Raw genomic sequence first — 24,000 nt, forward strand, 5'->3', positions numbered from 1 at the left:
AGGTTTACCTTCCAACACGACCCACATATACACATATATATATATACACACACACACATATATATATATATATATATATATATATATATATATATATATATATATATATATATATATATATATATATATATATATATATAAATATATATACTCATATATATATATACATATATATATATATATATATATATATATATATATATATATATATATATATATATATGTATATATATATATATATATATATATATATATACACATATACATGTGTATATGTATATATGTATATATATATATATATATATATATATATATATATATATATATATATATATATATATATATATATATATATATATATATATATATATATATATATATATGTGTGTGTGTGTGTGTGTGTGTGTGTGTATATGTATGGTGGACCCACTTTTGCCTTCAGAACTGATTTAATCCTTTGTGGCATTGATTCAACATTAGAAATAGAAATATTAGAAATATTCCTCAGAGATTTTGGTCCATATTGACATGATAGCATCATGCAGTTGCTGCAGATTTCTCTGCTGCACATCCAATGATGCGAATCTCCCATTCCTCCACATCCCAAATGTGCTCTACTGAATTAAGATATGGAGACTGTGGAGGCCATTTGAGTACAGTGAACTCATTGTCATGTTCAAGAAACTAGTCTGAGATGATTCGCTCTTTATGACTTGGCGCATTATCCTTCTGGAAGTAGCCATCAGAAGATGGGTACACTGTGGTCATAAAGGGATAGACATGGTCAGCAGCTATGCTCAGGCTGTAGCATTGACACAATGCTCAATTGGTACTAATGTGCCCCAAGTGTGCCAAGAAAATATCCCTCACAATATTACACCACCACCACTAGCCTGAAACATTGAAACAAGGCAGGATGGATCCATGCTTTCATGTTGTTGATGCCAAATTCTGACCCTACCATCTGAACGTCGCTGCAGAAATCAAGACTCATTAGGCCAGGCAACATTTTTCCAATCTTCTATTGTCCTATTTTGGTGGGCCTGTGCGAATTGTAGCCTCAGTTTCCTGTTCTTAGCTGACAGGAGTGACACTCGGTGTGGTCTTCTGCTGCAGTAGCCCATCTGCCTCAAGGTTCGATGGGTTGAGCATTCAGAGATGCTCTTCTGCATACCTCAGTTGTAGCGTGTGATTATTTGAGTTGCTGCTGCCTTTCTATCAGCTTGAACCAATCTGGCCATTCTCCTCTGACCTCTGGCATCAACAAGGCATTTGCGCCCAAAGAATTGCCACTCACTGGATATTTTCTCTTTTACAAACCGTAGTTTATAAGTTAGTAAAACTGTTAGGGGCTTACGGTGTAATAAGTTTTAATAAAACATTATAAATGTAGCTTTCACTGTCATTACAATACATTTTGAGTCTTTACAGATAGATTTATAGAATTATTATTATTGATTATCAAAAGTTATAAACATAGTTGTAATTCTTTGAGTGAATAAGCATATTCGCAGTACACTCAACCACCTTCAAGTGGAGCTTCCTATAATGGTGGATCAACAAGCCAGAAACACATCACCGACTATTAAACCACTGACCAATGATTCATTGAATGGTAGAAATGTGGGTACCCTTTTCTGTCCAAGCTGACATGTGGCATTTGTGCATTTTAGACATCCCACATCTCCCGGAAATTTCTGTGAGTTTTTCCTTTACAGAGTCTCCTTCATTTTGCTAGATTGATCTACAAAGGAGATTGCACATGCCCCTTTGTCAGTGCTGTGATGTCCTGTTCGCACGAGACATTGATGTTGGTGTCTCCCGTTGACTTCAAATGGACTGCATAACTGAATTGTGGATTTGTTGAGTCATGTTGCCTCTGATGCTCATTGCACAAGTTTAAAAACTTAACTTATCATGTGTCAATGGAGGTGTCGTCCTTCAGATTGCTTCATGCAAAAACTATTACAGATGCTAGCCAATCACGTTAGTGCAGTACCAGAGAATAGCAATATGTCAAAATGGAGGAAAAGTTTATTATCACTAGTGATGATCACCTAGTGCTTTATGATCAGTCTTTATATACATCTTTATACACTACTGCTGTGCCTTTCTGTGTCGCAGTTTTGGTAGGGTGGTGGTTTGGTTGAAGAAACTTTCCAAGTTTCTTTTATTTGCAATACAGCTTTGATTAGCTAAAAATTTAGCAAAATGAGCTTTTGCTTTACATTGCATGATATCCTCCCGGACAGCTTGAATTGGTGCCATGTTGAAATTTTAATGGAAATTGCACATAAGTTGCACAGTGTATCCCAGGCCTAATGTCAACTTGCTATTAGGATAGGAACTACAGCTGGAAATCGAAGAAGAACAGACAGACCCATGAAATTAGCCCATGCATGATCTCTCCATTAATACTTAAAAGCTAAAACAAAAAACTACAATAACATGAGATGAGGCTTTGGATGAAATGCAGAAGAAACTTATGTAAGCATCAGTGGTTTGAGTAAAAAAGTCTGACTATATGTTTTGAAACAGTATCTAAACAATGTCTTTAGGTGTTTTATACATATTATAAGCTAAATAAATGATTTGGTCGATTATTAAAAAGTAATAATCCAATCATTTACTTAATTATTTACCGTTTCATGGTCTTTCAAAAATTATTATAAAATGCTGATTTTGTACTGAAGAAATATGTGTTATCAGTACTTGTTATACTTCTTAAAAGTTTAGAACATGCATTTTTTTAAAATAATGTTATAAATGTCTTTATTGTCACAATTGATGTAATTAATGCAGAGTATTTGGTAAGTACTATACTTGCTATTAAGTTTTGACAAGTATGTAATAAGAATCAGAAAAAGAATGTTTCAGTGCAATTGTTGACACTTTGACACTGCTTTTTCTTTCAGGAAGGAGCGATTCTAGTGTTTCTTCCTGGATGGGACAATATCAGCACCTTGAATGATTTGCTAATGACTGACCAGATGTTTAAGTCAGGTAGATGTATATTTTTGCTCTAGTCATTGGGCGTTTAGAAAAAAAAAGCATTTAGAAAATATATTTCTATATTGTTGACTACTTTTGTATTATAAATTTGTTTGTCCCTGAAAGGATTAATAAGTTCTGCTCATTCAACCACATGTGGCCTAGTATTTGGCATTATCCATAATTATATCTTAATTACTGTTCCATTCCAAACTGAAGAGAAGCAGGCTTTTACAATGGTGTTTGCACCATTGCCTTATTGTAAATATGGAATCAATTAGGGCTGGGTATCAAAGTCGATACTTTTAGGCACAGACCGAATTATTGCTGTTACGCCCCCATGGCTCACATAAGGTAGCAAAAAGAGGAACACCACAGAAAGCCAAAATTATATAACATAATGTATTAACGAAACACTTTTAAACAAGTTAAAGAAAAATATGTAAATGTAGCAGTCAGAAACCAGTTGTATTACAGATGAATGTGTAAGCATGAATATATAATGTAGTGTAGCATTGTTGGATGTACAAAATTAATCAAAAAAAAAAAAAAAAAAAAAAAAAAAAATATATATATATATATATATATATATATATATTTCTGTTTAATGGAGAGAACTTTTTTCAGCACATTTCTAAGCATAATAGTTTTAGAAATAATTTCTAATAACTCATTTACTTTATCTTCGCCATTATGACAGCATATAATACTTTACTAGACATAACTTCTATACAGCTTAAAGTGACATTTAAAGGATTAACTAGGTTAATTAGGTTAACTAGGCAGGTTAGAGAAAATAGACAAATTATTGTATAATGTGTCTTTTTATTCACTACTTTGCTTGTCATAAAGTGCTTTGTGTTGCAAGACCAAGTGAATTAGTTTCTGATGTCATTTTGGATTTTGCCTACAATTGTATGGTGGCTCTGAACTGTCAAAACACTCTCAAAGAGTTTTTTGGATGCGAAAAATTGAAAAAATCGAACCCGGTTTGATTTTTTTTTTTTTAAATGTTTTTTATAACGGCGAGGGTTTAGAGACAGTGTTTCAATACGATTCGCACAACATGAGGAAGAATTTATTTTTAATGTGCGAAAATTACGGACGAAAAATTCTGGAGCAGCAATGCCTTGTATGCATATAGTATAAGTACTTTACACAACAATATTGTGTGAAAAAAGTGTCAGAGAGATGAGATGTGTGTTTTTTACTGGTGGTTTGTCAAGGCCACTCACCTGTGTGAGGCACAATCAGATTTGCATAAAGTTTCGAGGTTTTCATGTGATGTGGTGTGGTTTAATGGGCTGGAGAGTTGAGGTGAGGGGTCCTGATTTTTGCAGCTGAGAATGTGGAAACTATTCCAGAGGGGGAAAAATGATTAGTGTTTACGGCTAGTAATAAAGCTAGTAGACGAATAGTTCGGACTGCTGAGCGAATCACTGGTACAACCCTTCCTACTCCCCAAGAACTGTACTTATCCAGAGCGAGCAAAAGGGCTGCCAAAATCACAGAGGACCCCTCACACCCAGCACACTGCCTCTTTGAACTATTACCTTCTGGTCGACGCTACAGAGCACTGCGCACCAGAACAGCCCGACACAGAAACAGTTTCTTTCCTCAGGCAATTCATCTCATGAACACTTGATAATAATAATTATGAAACCAACATCACTACTTGCTATTCACTTTTATACACGTATACACTTATTTAACGACAGACTTTACATGCCAATTTGCACATAAGAGCTGCGCATATAACGTTGTATATAGAAATATAGCTCTACGTACACTTGTCAATTTTTATGTTTGCATTCACTACTTTCTTCTATTTTTTTTATATATATTTATTGTCTGTTTTTTGTCCTGTCCCTGTAATTCTGTTGCACTGTAGAAGCTCTGTCATGAAAACAAATTCATCGTATGTGTGAACATGCCTGGCAATAAAGCTCTTTCTGATTCTGATATATATTCTGTAAATATTTAATATTATATATATATATATATATATATATATATATATATATATATATATATATATATATACACATACAGAATATATATATATATATATATATATATATATATATATATATATATATATATATATATATATATATATATATAAATAGATAAGAAATATTAAATGATAGATAACCCTGTCTAAGAAACGGTAAAGGTTGAATTGATTATTTGGTTCACTTGGTTAGGTTTTACATCTTGAGGTTTTACATAATATCTCCCCTTTCATTCTATTCCTTGTCTGCAACCGGTATGAATGTGCGTGCATATGTGTGTTTGTGTTAGTTTTCTTTGTAGCCAATAAAGTCCGTGTATATGTATGAATCTATTGCCTTATACCTAAATCTTGTTACCCTGCTCACGTATTCAAGTGTTTTTACTTTATTTAGAATAGCTATATTAGTTTTTGACTCAACAGCACTGTCTGTTTAAACGAGCGCTGGACGATTCATTGATCAGTTCAAAAGAGTTGATTCCTTTGAAGCCACTTTAAATTTTGTTACATTCCCTTTTGAGCTAATTTAAAGTTAACATGCTACATAGTTGTGTATTACGTGTCTTATATCCATATCCATCTAATGGTTAAATGTAGACCGTTTTATCTGCCACGGGAGTTCACCTCCACCATAATAACTGCCGCTTATATCCCTCCCGACGCTGATGCCAAGCTCGCTATGAATGAACTTCATGCAGCCATCAGCAAACAACAGACTGCTCACCCGGAGGCTGCTTTTATTGTTGCGGGGGATATAGTCACTCAAACTTAAAGACAGTGCTCCCCAAATTCCATCAAAACATTTTCTGCCACACAAGGGGAAACAAAACTTTAGACCAAGTTTACACAAACATGGCTGAAGCATACGCTGTGACCCCCCTCCCCCACTTGGGTCAATCAGATCACCTTTCTCTGTTTCTCACCCCCAAGTAATCACCCATCGTCAACCGTGTGAAGCCATCAGTAAGGACCATCAAAGTGTGGCCAGCGGGGGTGGACTCCACACTCCAGGACAGGTTTGAACACACAGGCTGGAGTATGTTTGCTTCCCAGGCCACATGTGGCTCTCACACAGACATTGACAGTTACACTTCCTCTGTTCTGGAATATATCAACACCACCATAGACAGTGTTACAACCCAGAAACAGATCACCACATACCCAAATCAAAAGCCATGGATGAACAAGGAGGTGCGCCTCCTGCTGAAGGCACGCAACACTGCCTTCAAATCAGGGGATGCACAGGCCTACAGCACTTCCAGGGCTAATCTGAAGAGGGGCATCAAAAAGGCCAAGCACTGCTACAAGCTAAAGCTAGAGGAACACTTTTCCAACTCTGATCCTCGGCGCATGTGGCAGGGCATCCAGGCCATCAGCAACTACAAACCCAGCCAGTCCACCCCCACAGCCACAAATGTCTCCTTCCTGAACGAGCTAAATGAGTTTTATGCCCACTTTGAAAGAGACAATACAGAACCCTACACCAGGAACACTACCTCAACCGACCACTCACCCATCACACTCACCTCCTCAGAAGTCTACACTGCACTGAGTCGGATCAATGTGCGTAAGGCTGCTGGACCAGACGGTATTCCTGGGCGCGTCCTCAAAGCATGTGCAGAACAGCTCGCTGGGGTATTCACAGACATTTTCAACCTGTTGCTTAACCTAGCAACTGTGCCAACATGCTTTAAAACCACCTCTTTTGTGCCAGTGCCGAAACACTCCAGCCCAACATGCCTGAATGACTACCGCCCTGTAGCACTCACACCCATCATCATGAAGTGCTTCGAGCGGTTGGTCCTGGCACATCTGAAAGACTCTCTGCCGTCCACACTGGACCCACATCAGTTTGCCTACCGTGGCAACAGGAGCACAGAAGATGCCGTCTCCATAGCACTGCACTCTGTACTCACACACCTGGACAATAAAAACACTTATGCACGAATGCTGTTTGTTGACTTCAGCTCAGCATTCAACACTGTCATACCCTCTAAGTTACTGATCAAACCCAGAGACCTGGATATCAACGCGTCTCTCTGCAACTGGGTTATGGACTTTCTGACTAACAGATCTCAGAATGTTAGATCAGGCCACATCTGCTCCACCACCATCACACTCAACACTGGTGTACCACAGGACTGCGTGCTGAGCCCCTTCCTCTACTCCCTTTTTACCATCGACTGTAGGCCTGTGAACAGATCCAACACCATCATCAAATTTGCAGATGACACCACAGTGATTGGTCTAATCAGCAATAATGATGAGACTGCCTACAGGGAGAAAATACAGCATCTGGCCACTTGGTGCACCGACAATAATCTGCTCCTTAACACCAGCAAGACCAAGGAGCTCATTGTGGACTTTAGGAAGGGACGAACAGGCTCACATGATCCCATCCACATTAATGGGATGGCCGTTGAGCCTGTCTCATCCTTCAAGTTCCTGGGGACCCACATCTCAAAGGACCTTTCCTGGACCACTAACACCTTCAGCCTGGTCAAGAAGGCTCACCAGCGCCTATTCTTCTTGAGGCAACTAAAGAAAAACCAGCTTTCATCAGCCTTCTTGGTGAACTTCTACCGATGCACAATAGAAAGCATCCTGACCAACTGCGTCACAGTCTGGTATGGAAGCTGCTCTGTTGCTGAGCGTAAGGCACTGCAGCGGGTGGTGAAAACTGCCCAACGCATCACAGGGACTACACTGCCAGCCATAGAGGACATCCAGAAGAAACACTGTCTGCGCCGAGCACGCAGCATTCTTAAGGACACCTCTCACCCTGCTCACAGACTGTTTTCTCTCCTGCCTTCCGGCAGGCGCTTCAGGCTCCCCCAGACAAAAACCAGCAGACTGAGGAACAGCTTTTTCCACAGAGCTGTCTTCCTTTTGAACTCTGCCCCTCACTGACTCTTTTGCCCCCCCCCAATACACCCCACACACTCCTCTAACTTATACTCCTCACAATCACTGCACTATTTAACATTTGCACATTTAAAGTTTGCACATATTCATTGCACTACATTGCACTGATTCACTTATTTGAACTGGACATACCCACTGCACATGGACATTTGTAATTATGTTTATCTATCTGCACACTTCTGCTATTAATAGTATCCTGTACATATATTCATTTATTGTAAATCTGTTCATAGCTAATACAACCTGTATATAATGTTCATAGCACATCCATCTGTAAATATCACCATAGTTTTTCTATAACTGCACTTTATAACTTATACCTGTATCCTGCACTTGCTGTTATTGCACCGCTGGTTAGACCTAAACTGCATTTCGTTGCCTTGTACTTGTACATGTGTAATGACAATAAAGTTGAATCTAATCTAATCTAATCTTGTTTTTTTATCCACCTCTCTCTTACCATCACCCTAATAACTTAAAGAGAAACCAAAGTTCTCCCAAACACCAGACTTGTTGGTTAAAGGAATATTAACGTTACTAGTCATTTTGCAATGAGCTACTAGTGTAGTGTATTCAAAATGAAGTACTGTTTGTAGGCGGACAGGGCTGCAGTCAGCACATTGCCTGTCAAATCATTTGGAATAACTACCTTAGTTGCAAAGAAATCATTATATTTTACACACTTCATTCTATTTTATCTTTTCAGATATTAGTCTGAATCATTGGTTTGTAATGCATACCAAACCCAAAGCCTCGGACTAAATGGTTCAGTACGAATCCGCGTATCGTTACACCTTTATTGTTTTTTTATATGCAGTTAAAGTCAGAATCTGGTCAAATGATGTTTACCAGAGCAAGGAAATTTTCACGCTATGTCTGATAATATTTTTTCTTCGGGAGAGAGTCTTATTTGTTTTATTTTGGCTAGAATAAAAGTAGTTTAAGCCTTTCTTTTTTTTTATTTATCAAATGATGTCTACCAGAGCAAGGAAATTTTCACGCTATGTCTGATAATATTTTTTCTTCGGGAGAGAATCTTACTTGTTTTATTTTGGCTAGAATAAAAGTAGTTTAAGCCTTGCTTTTTTTTAATTTATCAAATGATGTTTACCAGAGCAAGGAAATTTTCACGCTATGTCTGATAATATTTTTTCTTCGGGAGAGAGTCTTACTTGTTTTATTTTGGCTAGAATAAAAGTAGTTTTGAATTTTTTTTTATAAAACATTTGAAGGTCAAAATTATTAGCCCCTTTAAGCTATCTTCTTGATAGTCTACAGAACAAACATTTCGTTATACAATAACTTGCCTAATTACCCTAACTTGCCTAGTTAACCTAATTAACCTAGTTTAAGCCTTTAAATGTCACTTTAAGCTGTAAATAAGTGTCTTGAAAAATATCTTGTCAAATATTATTTACTGTCATTATGGCAAAGATAAAATAAATCAGTTATTAGAAATGAGTCATTAAAACTATTGTGTTTAGAAATGTGATGAAAAAAATGTGTATATATATATAGACACATTGTTTTTCACTGGAATTTTAGATCACAGTACTACCATCGAATAAATTCAGCCACCTAAATACTTTTTTGAGACATTTATTTAATCTATTTCTAAACTCTATACAATTAATCATTAATGTCCTTGTTATAAGAACAACAAAATTAATCATGAAATAATGTGGCATTGTTTGAAAGTAAAAAGCTTTAAGGTATAATGTTAGTATTCTTCCATGCTTTACCATTCACACAAGGGTTTCAATATTTTTGGCCAAAGTATTAGTATTAATGTTTAAGTAGTTATGTTTAACAAATTTTTTTGAATATCTGCTCTCTTTTAGATCGGTTTATCATCATCCCGCTTCACTCTCTGATGCCAACGGTCTCTCAAACCCAAGTTAGTAAGCTGTGACCAGCTCTCTGCCTTGCACAACAACCTTAAAATGAAATCTTTCCCTTCCATCTGTCAGCTAAATTGAAATTACTGAGCTCTATCTGAAGTCAAACACAAGAAACATCAGCTTGTACATCAGCTTCTCTTTTTCCTTAGGTTTTCAAAAAGCCACCCCCGGGAGTGCGCAAGATTGTGATTGCTACTAACATTGCAGAAACCAGGTGTGTTTTATATGTGCTCACATTTAGGTTTTTATGTGTTTGTTTTCTGCTTATTTATCTGTTGTCTTGGATAACACATGAAGTGAATCTCTTTCAAGATGGAAATATCATTTGTCAGATTTGTTTGATAATAACATTAAGTGCATTTAAATAGATCAACTTAATGAGATGTTTGTAGAAATCACATTTCAATGGCACAGAAAAAGATGGAATTACGACCATACAAAAGTGTTTCATTTAGATGGAAATAAATGAAGACATCATTCAGTAACACCTATTCTAAGTCCATCATTTGTACTGTGAAATAACCAGAAGTTTGTACTGTGAAATAACCAGAAGTCCTATAGAATATATTAATAATAATAACAACAACAACAATAATAATGGAAATTGCATGTAGATGGGATTAAGAGCTATTCTCCTGACATGTGACCATTAGCAAGTCATTGTCACAGATTTTTAGATTAGTTCCATCAGTATTATATTAAATGCAAAAGTTGAAATTTTGCAGCAGCCAAGCTACAATAGACCTATCTAATTCAAATTCAAGAGACTAACACACAGCTTTAGAACAGGCTTTAAAGGGCACCCATGATACAAAACCAACGTTGGAAGCTGTTTGGACAGAACTGTGTGTAGGTATAATGTGTCCACAGTCATATTGGAGTAAAATAAACAAGTCAAAAACAAGTCACTTTTAAAAAAAAATGTTCTCATGTTAAAATAAGATCCAAATCCCTGCAATTTTGAGGCTCACCACAATGTGACGTAGGAGTGCGGTTTTCACCAAATTGATTGACAGGGGCATATTAACATGTCTCCATGGTAACATGTATAATCATATCCAAAAGGCAGGACTTGGAAATAAACTGGGATTACAATATCTGTTACAGACACATTACAATAGCCAATGAGTATTACACATTTAAAGCATGTTTGTAATAAAATAAGTCAAATCGCTATGACCACAAGTACGCTCATCACCAGAGCTACATAGTGTCAGTATAATTATTAAAGAAGATCCTTCAATCCCATTTTTGTGGATGTCAAATCAGGTTTTCTTTGTTAATTAGCATAACTGATATCCATATAGTAGTGTATATTAACTTGTATCTTGTCACGTTTGTTGTGCAGTAACATTACAAAGGTAGGCGTGTGTGGTTCTGTGTACTGCAAACTTTGGAACACCATTTGTGTGGGACTCATAGCCGCAGAAAGTCTGGAATTAATTGATAATAACATTGAATCCATTTACATTGATCATCTTAATGAGATTTATATAGAAATCCCGTTTAGATGGCGCAGAAAAAGATGGAATTACAACCACACAAAAGTGTTTCAACAAATACGTCAAATAACCATTGGGAAAATTCTTACTGTGTTATTTCTCATAACCAGGAGTTCTGCTTTCTTCGTTTTTATCACTGACTGCTGTTTATCTTACATGACACAACAGGAGAAGGAGACGCGCATCAGAGCCATAGAAAGAGATCTCTATCGCTCTGACACATGCAGCAATGGTGGGCAGGAAGTACCAGCTCATTTGCATTTAAAGGCACAGGCACAAAAAACAACTACAGTGTCTTCAGAAAATTCACATATTCAGAAAGGTCTAATAAATCTTCTGGTGGAATTTTGAGCTAAACATTTACAGACACATTCAGGAGACACCAAGAACTTATCTCACATATTGATAAAGGGTTAAAATAGGAGCCCTTTTAAGCATTTAAACTGTTACAAGTTACAAACATCTACAATGTAATCTATAATGTAAATAAAATCATGAGTGGATTTTTTTTTATTAATAACATAATACTACTACAGATTTTGCAGAATCACTGTCACTGGTTTAAAAAACTGCCATGTTGAGTCTCTGTTCTAGTTGTGTCAAAGTGTTGGTTGGGAGGAATACTTGTAAGAGATTTATTAGCATAGTATAAAATGGCTAAAAGATAAATTTTTGCACACATTTCTGACAGAAGTATTCTCCTAGCTTAATAATATTCCTAAATAAATGACAAATTATCCCAAAATAAATTAGACATTTATCCCCCTGGGATTTGGCAGATGTGTTTTGGCACATAATCCATCAAAAGGAGTTTGAAATATTCTGTCATTTTTTAATCATATTGATTAGACAAACATAGATTTGAAAACTTTAAAGGGTCTGTTTTTATTTGTATATATATTTATAATTACAACAAATCAATATGATGTTTTGTTTTGTTTTGTTTTTATTGTTTTTTTTAATGTAGTATTAGTAAAACAGACAGGGAGTGCTTTCTCTTCTTGTGTCTTCTGTCGACATGATTTACAGACATGTAAGACGTAAACAGCTGTATAAAGCCTGAAATGTACACATGTAATCGAGCCAATTCTTTTTGAAAACAAATGTCTGCTTTAAGTAATCCATATGAAAATAACACAAAGCAGAATTCGCTGGGGAGAAAGTTCATTTCATTGTCGTTGTAGGAGTGGGCCCTTGACAATGTCTCTGGGGGCCCCCTAAATGTATTGGCCATTAGAATCGTCCTAACTTAACCCCCCAACACCCCCCCCCCCCCCCCTCTTGCGGCGTGCCTGGTTGTGATTATGATCCATATGACCTCGGGAGACCACTGTGATCGAATCCTGCTTTATTCAGAAGGTGACACATATATTGTTATTTATTCATTACTTTAACTGAACAAATTGAATTAATATTTACTTGTATAGTGCTTTTACAATGTAGATTGTGTCAAAGTAGTTTAACATAGATGAAGTTCTAGTAAACTGAAACTGCTTCAGTTCAGTTTTTGCTGTTGAAGTTCACTTCAGTGTAATGTAAATGTCACTGTTGAAAGCCGAAACACCGAAGAGCAAATTCAATGATGTGCAGCTCCACAAGCAAGCAAGTGGTGAGGAACAAACCATACCAGTTGATGAAAGTGGAGGAAAACAAAGCTAAAGAAAAAGCAGGCTCTGCTGGGCACGACCAGTTGTCCTCTGGCCAAACATCTTATGCAGAGCTGCAGTCTAGGTGCCAAGAGGCTTGAGACTGATGGACATCCATTATATAGAAGCTGCAGTTCTGAGGAGGTCACCGGTGAGTGTTCAGGCTAGCCCACTGTTGCCCTAATTAATGCAGCATAACAATCCTTTAAAGCAGGGATGGGCAAACTCTATCCTCGAGGGCTGGAGTATTGCTCCAACTCTAATTAAACACACCTGCATGTAGCTTTCTAGTGGTCTTAAAGACCATGATTTGTGTTCAGGTATGCTTGATTAGGGTTAAGGCAAAACTGTACAGGGACACCGGCCCTCGAAGATCAAGCTTGCCTATCCCTGCTTTAGAGGATTTAGATTTCAAAAGTTATGCGCTTGTGTTTTATGTTTAGCATTTTATTCTTACCTTCCTGATTTAAAGTGTCGGTTAAAACGGCAAGGGAGTCTTAAAGGGCTCCTATTTTACCCTTTTTACAAAATGTAAGATTTTGGTCTCTCCAGAATGTCTCTGTAAAGTTCCAGCCCAAAATACCCATCAGATCACTTATTATACCTTGCTGAATATGAGATTTTTGAAGTAAAATTTCATTGTAGCTGGTTCTCCCCCGCCCACAATTCTCAGATGCACGTCTGTTTAATTCCAGCTGTAGTAATTCCAGTGGTTATTAATTACACAGCAATTTTACTGTCTATTTTTATTACAAACATGCACTGATTTAAAAATGTTTTTAACTTGTAAAACACATTCTTGAGGTACAGCTGATCACAGAGAATTGGAACAGATCTTGTAATCCCAGTTTCTTAGCAAATCCTGTTTTGTGGACATGTTTATAAACATTGCTACAGAGACATGTTATTACGGACTTGTCAATCCATTCAGTAGGCGGGGAAAACCGCACTCCTACGTCACGTTGTGGTCGGCTTCAAAATCACTGGGATTTAGATCCTATTTTAACACCGGGAATATTAAAAAAAAAAGACTTCGTTTTGACTAGTCTGTTTTACTCCAATGTGACTGTGGACACACTATACGTACACACAAAATTGATTTTGCATCATAGCTGCCCTGTAATGTGGCAGTGGCAGTAATTAGGCCTGGGTGTGGCTAAAGAAATTGAATTCGGCTATGATAAACCAGAGTTATGTTTTAACCTGGGGCAAACACTTTTTCACAAAAAGTGTTTTTTGACATGTCATTATTGACTAATATTTAAATTTGCTTGATGATCTGAATCATTAAAGTGTGATAAATGTGCAAAAAAAAAAAGAAATCAGTAAGGGGCCAAACAATTTTCCACAACACTGTATAAACAGTTGTAGAATATTGTTTTCAGTTTCAGATTTGAGAGCCTGAAAGAACTGTAAAGACATATGCATACAGCAGTATATGTGTGTAATATTGTGTGTGGGATTAGGGTAAAATAGAAAAAAATACTTTTTACTTTTATTTTATTTTTTTACATTTTCCTCATTTTCTTTATCTTTAGAGCACCTTCTTAAAAATATTTTTTTTGTCTTTTTAATCCTCAGAGTTGCTCTTGCTCTAAGCTAAGAGCAAAGCTCTAAGCTGAGCTAAGCATTGTTTAAAGTGAATTATGAGTTCTCTTAGAGAACCCTATAAAAATTTATGAATCCAGGCCCCAACTTTTTTCTGTTCACACTGTATCATAAAGCTAGATATAAAAGCATACAATCCTATTTAATGTCATGTCTTGTTCTAGAAGGTATTTTGTATGTCTGTCACGTTGAGTACATTGAGATCGTCCTCTCACTTTTATTTTCTATCTCTTTCAGTATCACTATAGATGATGTTGTGTATGTGATCGATGGAGGGAAGATTAAAGAAACTAATTTTGACACCCAGAATAATATAAGGACCATGACAGCAGAGTGGGTGAGCGTAGCCAATGCCAGACAGAGGAAGGGCCGTGCTGGCAGGTATAGACCTTTCTCCCTTTAGTCTCTTACCTGTATAATGCTTTGTGTTTTTCACCAATTTAACACTTTTTTCCCCAATTCATTTACAAGTATCAAAACTAGCTTCTTCTTGAGGAATTTGACCACGGGAATGCTGTGTGACACAACTAATTATACAACACACGGCCAATGACCGAAGGTTCCAGAATGTGTGCAAAATCTCAGTTTTTGAGCATGTGGAAGTATAACAGAAGCTTTACTTAGAATAAGTTCACTATTCGCATCTAAAATTGCATGTAAAACACAAGGTGTATTTCTTCCTTGACCAATTTCTGAGGATCCATATTTATTTATTTTTAAAATAAATAATGCACAAAAACTAGTTCACACATTTACAGACTTACAGTATTGAGTTTAAAATATTGCATACACTTCATCTTTCTAAAGAAAGACTCTCTTAGATGTTTCCTTCTATGTCCATCTTGTGGTCAATCAGGTGCTTCTCTAGCACATACGTTTGGAAATGTGCCAAAATCATTTTGTATTGGTCTAAAATGTTTCAGTAAATATCGTATAATATTAAGAGACCACTGGGCCCAGACTCAGTACTAGCTCTCTTTGGGGTTCAAGTTGAAAACATTATAATATCAAACAACCATTACTCATTATATAAATTTGTGAAGCTTCTTTGTGTTTGGGCACCCTTTTTTTGTGTGGATTTCTAAACATGTAGTCACTTAATACTGATTGATTACAACACAAAGTTGATTTCAGTGACTCAGTGTATATAAATAGCATTTTTTTTTTCCTTTTTTTTCTTTTACCATTGAAATCAAATGCTTTGCAGTGTACAGTTCAGCAAGGTGTATGCACATGCTTCAAGCCTCATCTAAGCAATGCATACTGATCTGGCATGTTCTCTTGATTTTTAGTGGTTTTGTGTGAATGCAGATCATGAATCATATTTTTTTCTTTATATATTATATATATAAAAAAAATCTAATATTACTTATTTTCTACTGGAATCAAACCCACACCCTGAGGTTGCTAGCACCATGCTTCATTTTATGTGCTACATAAAGGCATTAAAAGGGTAGTTCAACCAAAAATGAAAATGTATTCTCTATATACTTTAATGCAAAACACAAGATATGTAATCGTTTTGTAAATATTTTGTACTTACCTGATACTATCTCAGAATTATTACAAATTTAATTATTTATATAAACTTCTTTTTAAGAACATTTTAAAAATTACATTGAACCAGTGGCAATTTACTTTTTTTTTTTTTTTTTGTATTTGCTACATCTCATTTATTTTGTTTGTGTTTGATTAGAGTGTCCCCAGGGAAATGCTATCACCTGTATAATGGACTGAGGGCCAGCCTCTTGGATAACTACCAGTTACCTGAGATCCAACGCACTCCGCTGGAAGAGCTTTGCTTACAAATTAAGGTCTGAGCTTTTAAGGAAAACTAAAATTCAAAAATTACAGTTGTGCATACTTCAGATCTGAAGTCATGGATTGATTGACTGATTGGTTGGTTGGTTGGTTGATTGATTGATTGATTGATTGATTGATTGATTAATTGATTGATTGATGAATGAATGAAATAAAAAATAATTACTTGACAAATTAAAATGAATTAACGAATTAAAGTAATGAATTCATTCATTAAAATTAACAAATAATTTTTTTTTAAATATTTTAAAAATCGATTTTTTTTCTCTTATGCTGCTAAATATGGCTCGTCTTTGAAATTGCACATGTATTTACAAGCTCCCATAAATGAGCACCTCATAAAATATTTTTTTCCTGCAAAAGCTTACGCTGTTGGCTTTGTTTAATTTTTATATGGTTTTGTAGCATCAAAAGCATGTCTATATAAATTACATATTCAATGCTGACTTTACAAATACGTTTTGAACAAACACTTAAATAGTTACTTTAAATCAAACGCACTTCACTGGCTTTGTAAGCTTGTATGTGTGAGCTTTTCAGGGCAAACACACAAAAAAAAGAGTTCAGTGCATACTTTAGATCTGAAGTCATGGGATTGTTTAATTAAGTAATTCCATAACTTCAGATCTAAAGAATGCACTGAACTGTCAATTCTTTTTTTATTTTACCCTGAAAAGCTCACACATATGAGCTTACAAAGCCAGTTAATTAATTTACTGGCTTTGTATAATTTAACTAATTAATAAAAAATTCCCATTTTCAACAAACTGTCTTCCACTCTTTTTCTGAACACACACATATTCCACACATACAATAGGTTAAAAAAACAAATATAATTGGTGCCCATACCTATAAGACCTGTATTCATTTTTTTAATTTACTGTTACACCCCTGCTAAAATCAAAGATTTGGTATTGGAATAGGTGTATTTGCTGTAAGAATGCACAAGAATTATGCTTATGGCAAAAAAAACATCTTTTCCTGTTGTGATTTTATGAAATTTAACTAATTAATCCCACTAATGACTAATGTCAGCTCTCACAAACTTTTTCCAAGCACACAAACAAAATTATGGATTAAAGTAATGAATCACTGTTATTGTAATTTAGAGAAGGTATGTTACTTGTGTCAGTACCTGGTCATTTTCAACCATATGTTTAACCAGTTCTAGTTTTTTCTGCTGCTCAATTGCACAGTGGGTCCCTGATGAATATTCACGCTCACCTTAATATAAATGTTGTCAAGCTTATAATATATATTTTTGTTTGTCTGCTTAGGTTAGGAAAACTTAGTGAGTAGTAAGAAATTTCTCTCTGTTTTCTCAGGTACTGAAGTTGGGTCCCATTGCAACTTTTCTGCAGAAAACTATGGATCCTCCCTCAGACAGAGCAATAGAGCTGGCTATCACACACCTGGTAGACCTGGTGAGAGAATAAAGACATGAAAGGGAGGAATAACTGATAGAAAAGAAGAGTTGAGTTGGCAAATAAGGGATGATGTACTAGATATAATTCTGTGAGCGGCACAAATCTAAAGGTTTGGGTATCATTTATTGTCATATGCACAGCCATGTCTGCACAGTCTTCTAAGTATACTAAGAAACAGATGGATGACTTTGGTTTATGGTTAAACTCTTTAACTAGGAAAGTGCATAGAACATTTTGAAATCCATATGGCTAAAGTAAACACCAGGCTTTAAAGACTAAATGGAATCAAAATCCTGAGGCTGTGTTTACAGTAGTGTTTGTTTTTTATTATTTAAAATAGTGCTTTAGAATGAAAACACTTCTCGTACATACTAGAGTTTTTGTTTTAAAACTGAAAATCTGAGATGCTTTTTTATGCACGTTGGACATCCTCGTATCTCGCCAGCCACCTCTGCTATTCCCCTTGGTCCTCATCATATGTGGCTCCTTCAGGTCTGGCTGTAAACTTGCGTTTTCTGCCAAGCTTACTGTTCATGTCATGTTTGTGCTCAATACGAACTTGTGTCAGAGTTAACCACCGCTGTGTCAGTGCTGTGGTACTCTGGGCTCCATGCCTCTTTCTACCTGGCAATCATCTCGGATCATCATCTCAGGCCCCGTTTAAACTAATACGTTACACTAATAAGTTTTGCTACGGGTACGCATTCCGTCCACACTATCCTGGATTTTTCAAGTGATGTTTTCCTTTTAAAATGCTCCTGCTCCATTTGTGGATGGGGACAACGGAGACATCTGAAAACTGAGGCATGGCTGCAGACATTCTGATTGGGACTTTTCCCTCTGTGGGGATAATTTACAGTTTTAATCCAAAGAATGGCCAATCTGTTAGATGAAGAAGAGCAAGAGTCAGAGATTCAAATAAATAAATAAAGTTTACTGAAGATAGTTTGCAGTATCATCAGCAGAAGCCAGCTTCACCTCTCGCAATGAGTCCCTTGGCCGCTCTGCTTACAATCATAAATTAACATCAATTATACTCTCACATAATGTCATTAACTGCATCATACATAAAGGTGTTCTAACCTAATTGGTTAAAACACAGACAGACTAGGAAAATTTGGGTGCGTACAATTCTGAACAATATCTCAAGCATATAAATGTCAAATATCCACTAGACTATCTAGAGCTGAGCTCAGACCTGTGAAATGGATCCACAATCAAATAGAACACACACACTTAAAGTACAACCTGTTTCTTACCCGAGAATCTTTATCAATCTTTATCAAAACTGGTTAAAAAACAGCATAATCTACATTCAGGCAGTTATATCCTTACTACACAAAGTCTATTTTAAATAAAAAGTAAAATCACTTTAAACAGAATTAACACATAATAATATCAAAATCAATTTAGACAGTATTAACACTTAGCAATGCAAATAGGAAAACAGTTAGATAGTTGTTTTCAATCATCAAGCCCTTCAGTTCCACTCGAGGTCTCCATGACCTCTGATGTAATTTGGTGGCTTTTGAATAATACAGTTACAAGACAGGCAAACGTACTGAACATTTTTATATTAAGCATTGTGTTAACTTCATTCTTTATTCACATAATCATATTAATAAAGTAATGAGAAAAAGGATAAATGTTGATCAGAAATTCGAATCCATCACCTCAATATTAAGTAGCCTACACAAAGTTCAGTCTTTCATCCTTTTCTTTTAAGTTCAGACTTTGCATGATTGATATGGAACTCCCAAGGACATGTCAGATAACTCTTCAAAGGGAACAGTGTAGGCTACTTTATAACGTCATTCACATCCTCCTGGCTACATTGTTTTACTGTCTTAACAATAAAATGAAAACATGATATAAGGAACTGTTAATTTCCATTTTGATATCGAAACATACCCTCTCTTTTGCTGAAGATTAGTTTTAATAATCAATTATAAAAGCATAACGTACAATAAGTTTATACATTATAGGAAATAAAGGCAAGCAGTCAGTCAAATGTGCAGAATCAGTGTACGTGGTTACATAAATTAAAACATTGAAGAATGTATTAGTTACCTGAGAAGAAGTAATAGATTCAAAAGACTTAAGTCGGGGAATATGTCATTAGATTAGATTAGATTGGATTCAACTTTATTGTCATTACACATGTACAAGTACAAGGCAACGAAATGCAGTTTCAGTCTAACCAGCAGTGCAATAGCAGCAAGTGCAGGATACAGGTATAAGTTATAAAGTGCAGTTATAGAAAAATTATGGTAATATTTACAGATAGATGTACTATGAACATTATATACAGGTTGTATTAGCTATGAACAGATTTACAATAAATGAATATATGTACAGGATGCTATTAATAGCAGAAGTGTGCAGATAGATAAACATAATTACAAATGTCCATGTGCAGTGGGTATGTACAGTTCAAGTAAATGAATCAGTGCAATGAATATGTGCAAACTTTAAATGTGCAAATGTTAAATAGTGCAGTGATTGTGAGGAGTATAAGTTAGAGGAGTGTGTGGGGTGAATTGGGGGGGCAAAAGAGTCAGTGAGGGGCAGAGTTCAAAAGGAAGACAGCTCTGTGGAAAAAGCTGTTCCTCAGTCTGCTGGTTTTTGTCCGGGGGAGCCTGAAGCGCCTGCCGGAAGGCAGGAGAGAAAACAGTCTGTGAGCAGGGTGAGAGGTGTCCTTAAGAATACTGCGTGCTTGTTTCTTTTGGATGTCCTCAATGGCTGGCAGTGTAGTCCCTGTGATGCGTTGGGCAGTTTTCACCACCCGCTGCAGTGCCTTACGCTCAGCAACAGAGCAGCTTCTATATCAGATTGTGACGCAGTTGGTCAGAATGCTTTCTATTGTGCAGCGGTAGAAGTTCACCAAGACGGCTGATGAAAGCTGGTTTTTCTTTAGTTGCCTCAAGAAGAATAGGCGCTGGTGAGCCTTCTTGACCAGGCTGGAGGTGTTGGTGGTCCAGGAAAGGTCCTTTGAGATGTGGGTCCCCAGGAACTTGAAGGATGAGACAGGCTCAACGGCCATCCCATTAATGTGGATGGGATCATGTAAGCCTGTTCGTCCCTTCCTAAAGTCCACAATGAGCTCCTTGGTCTTGTTGGTGCACCAAGTGGTCAGATGCTGTAGCTCCTCCCTGTAGGCCTACAGTCGATGGTAAAAAGGGAGTAGAGGAAGGGGCTCAGCACGCAGCCCTGTGGTACACCAGTGTTGAGTGTGACGGTGGTGGAGCAGATGTGGCCTGATCTAACATTCTGAGGTCCATAACCCAGTTGCAGAGAGACGTGTTGATATCCAGGTCTCTGAGTTTGATCAGTAACTTAGAGGGTATGACAGTGTTGAATGCTGAGCTGAAGTCAACAAACAGCATTCGTGCATAAGTGTTTTTATTGTCCAGGTGAGTGAGTACAGAGTGCAGTGCTATGGAGACGGCATCTTCTGTGCTCCTGTTGCCACGGTAGGCAAACTGATGTGGGTCCAGTGTGGATGGCAGAGAGTCTTTCAGATGTGCCAGAACCAACCGCTCGAAGCACTTCATGATGATGGGTGTGAGTGCTACAGGGCGGTAGTCATTCAGGCATGTTGGGCTGGAGTGTTTGGGCACTGGCACAATAGAGGTGGTTTTAAAGCATGTTGGCACAGTTGCTAGGTTAAGTGACAGGTTGAAATTGTCTGTGAATACCCCAGTATCCCTGTTCTACACATGCTGTGAGGACGCGCCCAGGAATACCGTCTGGTCCAGCGGCCTTACGCACATTGATCCGACTCAGTGCGGTGTAGACTTCTGAGGAGTTGAGTGTGATAGGTGAGTGGTCGGTTGAGGTAGTGTTCCTGGTGTAGGGTTCTGTATTGTCTCTTTCAAAGCGGGCATAAAAGTCATTTAGCTCGTTCAGGAAGGAGACATTTGTGGCTGTGGGTGTGGACTGGCTGGGTTTGTAGTTGCTGATGGCCTGGATGCCCTGCCACATGCGCCGAGGATCAGAGTTGGAAAAGTGCTCCTCTAGCTTTAGCTTGTAGCAGTGCTTGGCCTTTTTGATGCCCCTCTTCAGATTAGCCCTGGAAGTGCTGTAGGCCTGTGCATCCCCTGATCTGAAGGCAGTGTTGCGTGCCTTCAGCAGGAGGCGCACCTCCTTGTTCATCCATGGCTTTTGATTTGGGTATGTGGTGATCTGTTTCTGGGTTGTAACACTGTCTATGGTGGTGTTGATATATTCCAGAACAGAGGAAGTGTAACAATCAATGTCTGTGTGAGAGCCACATGTTTGATGGTCCTTACTGATGGCTTCACACGGTTGACGAGGGGTGAGTACTTGGGGGTGAGAAACAAAGAAAGGTGATCTGATTGACCCAAGTGGGGGAGGGGGGTCACAGCATATGCTTCAGCCATGTTTGTGTAAACTTGGTCTAAAGTTTTGTTTCCCCTTGTTTGGCAGAAAATGTTTTGATGAAATTTGGGGAGAACTGTCTTTAAGTTTGAGTGATTAAAATCCCCCGCAACAATAAAAGCAGCCTCCGGGTGAGCAGTCTGTTGTTTGCGGATGGCTGCATGAAGTTCATTCATAGCAAGCTTGGCATCAGCGTCAGGAGGAATATAAGCAGCAGTTATTATGGTGGAGGTGAACTCCCGGGGCAGATAAAACGGTCTACATTTAACCATTAGAAATTCCAGGTTAACAGAGCAATGTCTCCCAACGATGACAGAGTTTGTGCACCAAGCTTTGTTAATATAAATGCATAATCCTCTGCCTCTGGTCTTACCGGAGTCATCCGCCGTTCTGTCTGCTCGGAATGTTTGATGCTCAGTTAGCCATACAGCGTTTTCTGGTATCCCGCTGTTTAGCCATGTTTCTGTGAAAATCATGACATTGCAGTTCCATAATCTTTTGCTGTGGTTGATGCGCAGTCGAATCTCATCCATTTTGTTCATCAGTGACCGTACATTGGCGAGAAAGATGCTGGGTAAAGAGAGCCGGTGTGGTGTTAGCTTTAGCTTAGCTCCTAGCCCGCCGCGCTTCCCCCGTCTTTGTTTACGTTCTCTGCGACACCTTCGAGCACTTCCGCCCGGCCGGGTAGGGCTCTCAGGCCCGGGTGTTTTGGCGATTTCAGGGATGAGTTGAAGATTGTAAATAAAACTGTCCGGAATGCACAAACCAATATCCAAGATGTCCTGTCGGGTGTACGATGTAAAGGCACTGCTGTTCTGCATGAACAGACCCGAAATGAGCAGGAAAAATACTGCAAAATTGCAGAAACTGGAGAGACGCTGAGCCTGGCGAACTGAACGCGCCGCCATCTTGTCTGAAGTAAGCCATCTTGTCTCATTAGATGTAGACAACAAGATGAATTAAATATTACGACAACCAATAGTGAGATTAGATCCAGCGGTAGATCCTTGATGAACCGTCTGACGTGCAAAGCTCTCACCTGGGATTCTGTGCTCAAAGCACCCGCTGACTGCATGGAGCTCAGACGGGCGCATACTCTGCAGCGCATGACTGAGTGTGTAAGGTCACATGGTCCGTTTTCATCGGTGGAGTGTGGACGGAGAGCTGTTCAGAAATGCTAAGTGGAACGCCAGTGTGTACGTGGATTGTATTTTATTCTAAAACGCTTTTTTAAAACAAAAAAAAAGGTCCTTTCACATAGCTTTAAATTGAAAAAAAAAGTGCTAAAGCTCAATTTATATATTCAAGTTTAAAAATCCAACTGTTTCTTTTCAATTCTTTTCTTGTAGAATGCCTTGGACAGGAATGAAAAGTTGACTCCTCTAGGATTTCATCTCGCCCGTATGCCTGTAGAGCCTCACATAGGAAAGATGATTTTGTTCGGGGCACTTCTAGGCTGTTTGGACCCCGTGCTTATCATTGCAGCCAGCCTTAGCTTTAAAGATCCCTTCTTCATACCACTGGTACATGCAGACACACTATTTCACATTAACACATTCTTAGATGGATAGTTTTTGACTGATGGATTGTTTATCTAAGGGAAAGGAGAGGATTGCAGACCACAGGAGAAAGATGTTTTCCCAGAACTCAAGAAGCGATCATCTGAGTATTGTCAATGCTTTTTGGGTATGTTTTTAGAGTTACTCTTCATTAAGTTGAGAGTGTTAAACCTGAATTTATTTGCTTATAGGACAAAACATCAGT

General features: G+C 37.5%; 1 protein-coding gene across 2 annotated transcripts in view; it reads left to right on the plus strand.

Moving 5' to 3' along the window:
- The window catches only part of dhx36 (DEAH (Asp-Glu-Ala-His) box polypeptide 36), a 170,587-nt gene that overhangs the window by 105,987 nt on the left and 40,600 nt on the right, over window positions 1-24,000 (plus strand). For both annotated transcript variants that reach the window (XM_056478445.1, XM_056478446.1), the window contains exons 12-19: window positions 2,916-3,003; window positions 9,772-9,827; window positions 9,981-10,045; window positions 14,825-14,968; window positions 16,284-16,401; window positions 17,734-17,832; window positions 23,586-23,759; window positions 23,836-23,922. In XM_056478445.1, the coding sequence (XP_056334420.1) occupies window positions 2,916-3,003; window positions 9,772-9,827; window positions 9,981-10,045; window positions 14,825-14,968; window positions 16,284-16,401; window positions 17,734-17,832; window positions 23,586-23,759; window positions 23,836-23,922 (831 nt within the window). The remainder of the gene's footprint in view (window positions 1-2,915; window positions 3,004-9,771; window positions 9,828-9,980; window positions 10,046-14,824; window positions 14,969-16,283; window positions 16,402-17,733; window positions 17,833-23,585; window positions 23,760-23,835; window positions 23,923-24,000) is intronic.

The sequence above is a fragment of the Danio aesculapii genome, chromosome 18, assembly GCF_903798145.1.
Source record: "Danio aesculapii chromosome 18, fDanAes4.1, whole genome shotgun sequence".
Lineage (NCBI taxonomy): Eukaryota > Metazoa > Chordata > Actinopteri > Cypriniformes > Danionidae > Danio > Danio aesculapii.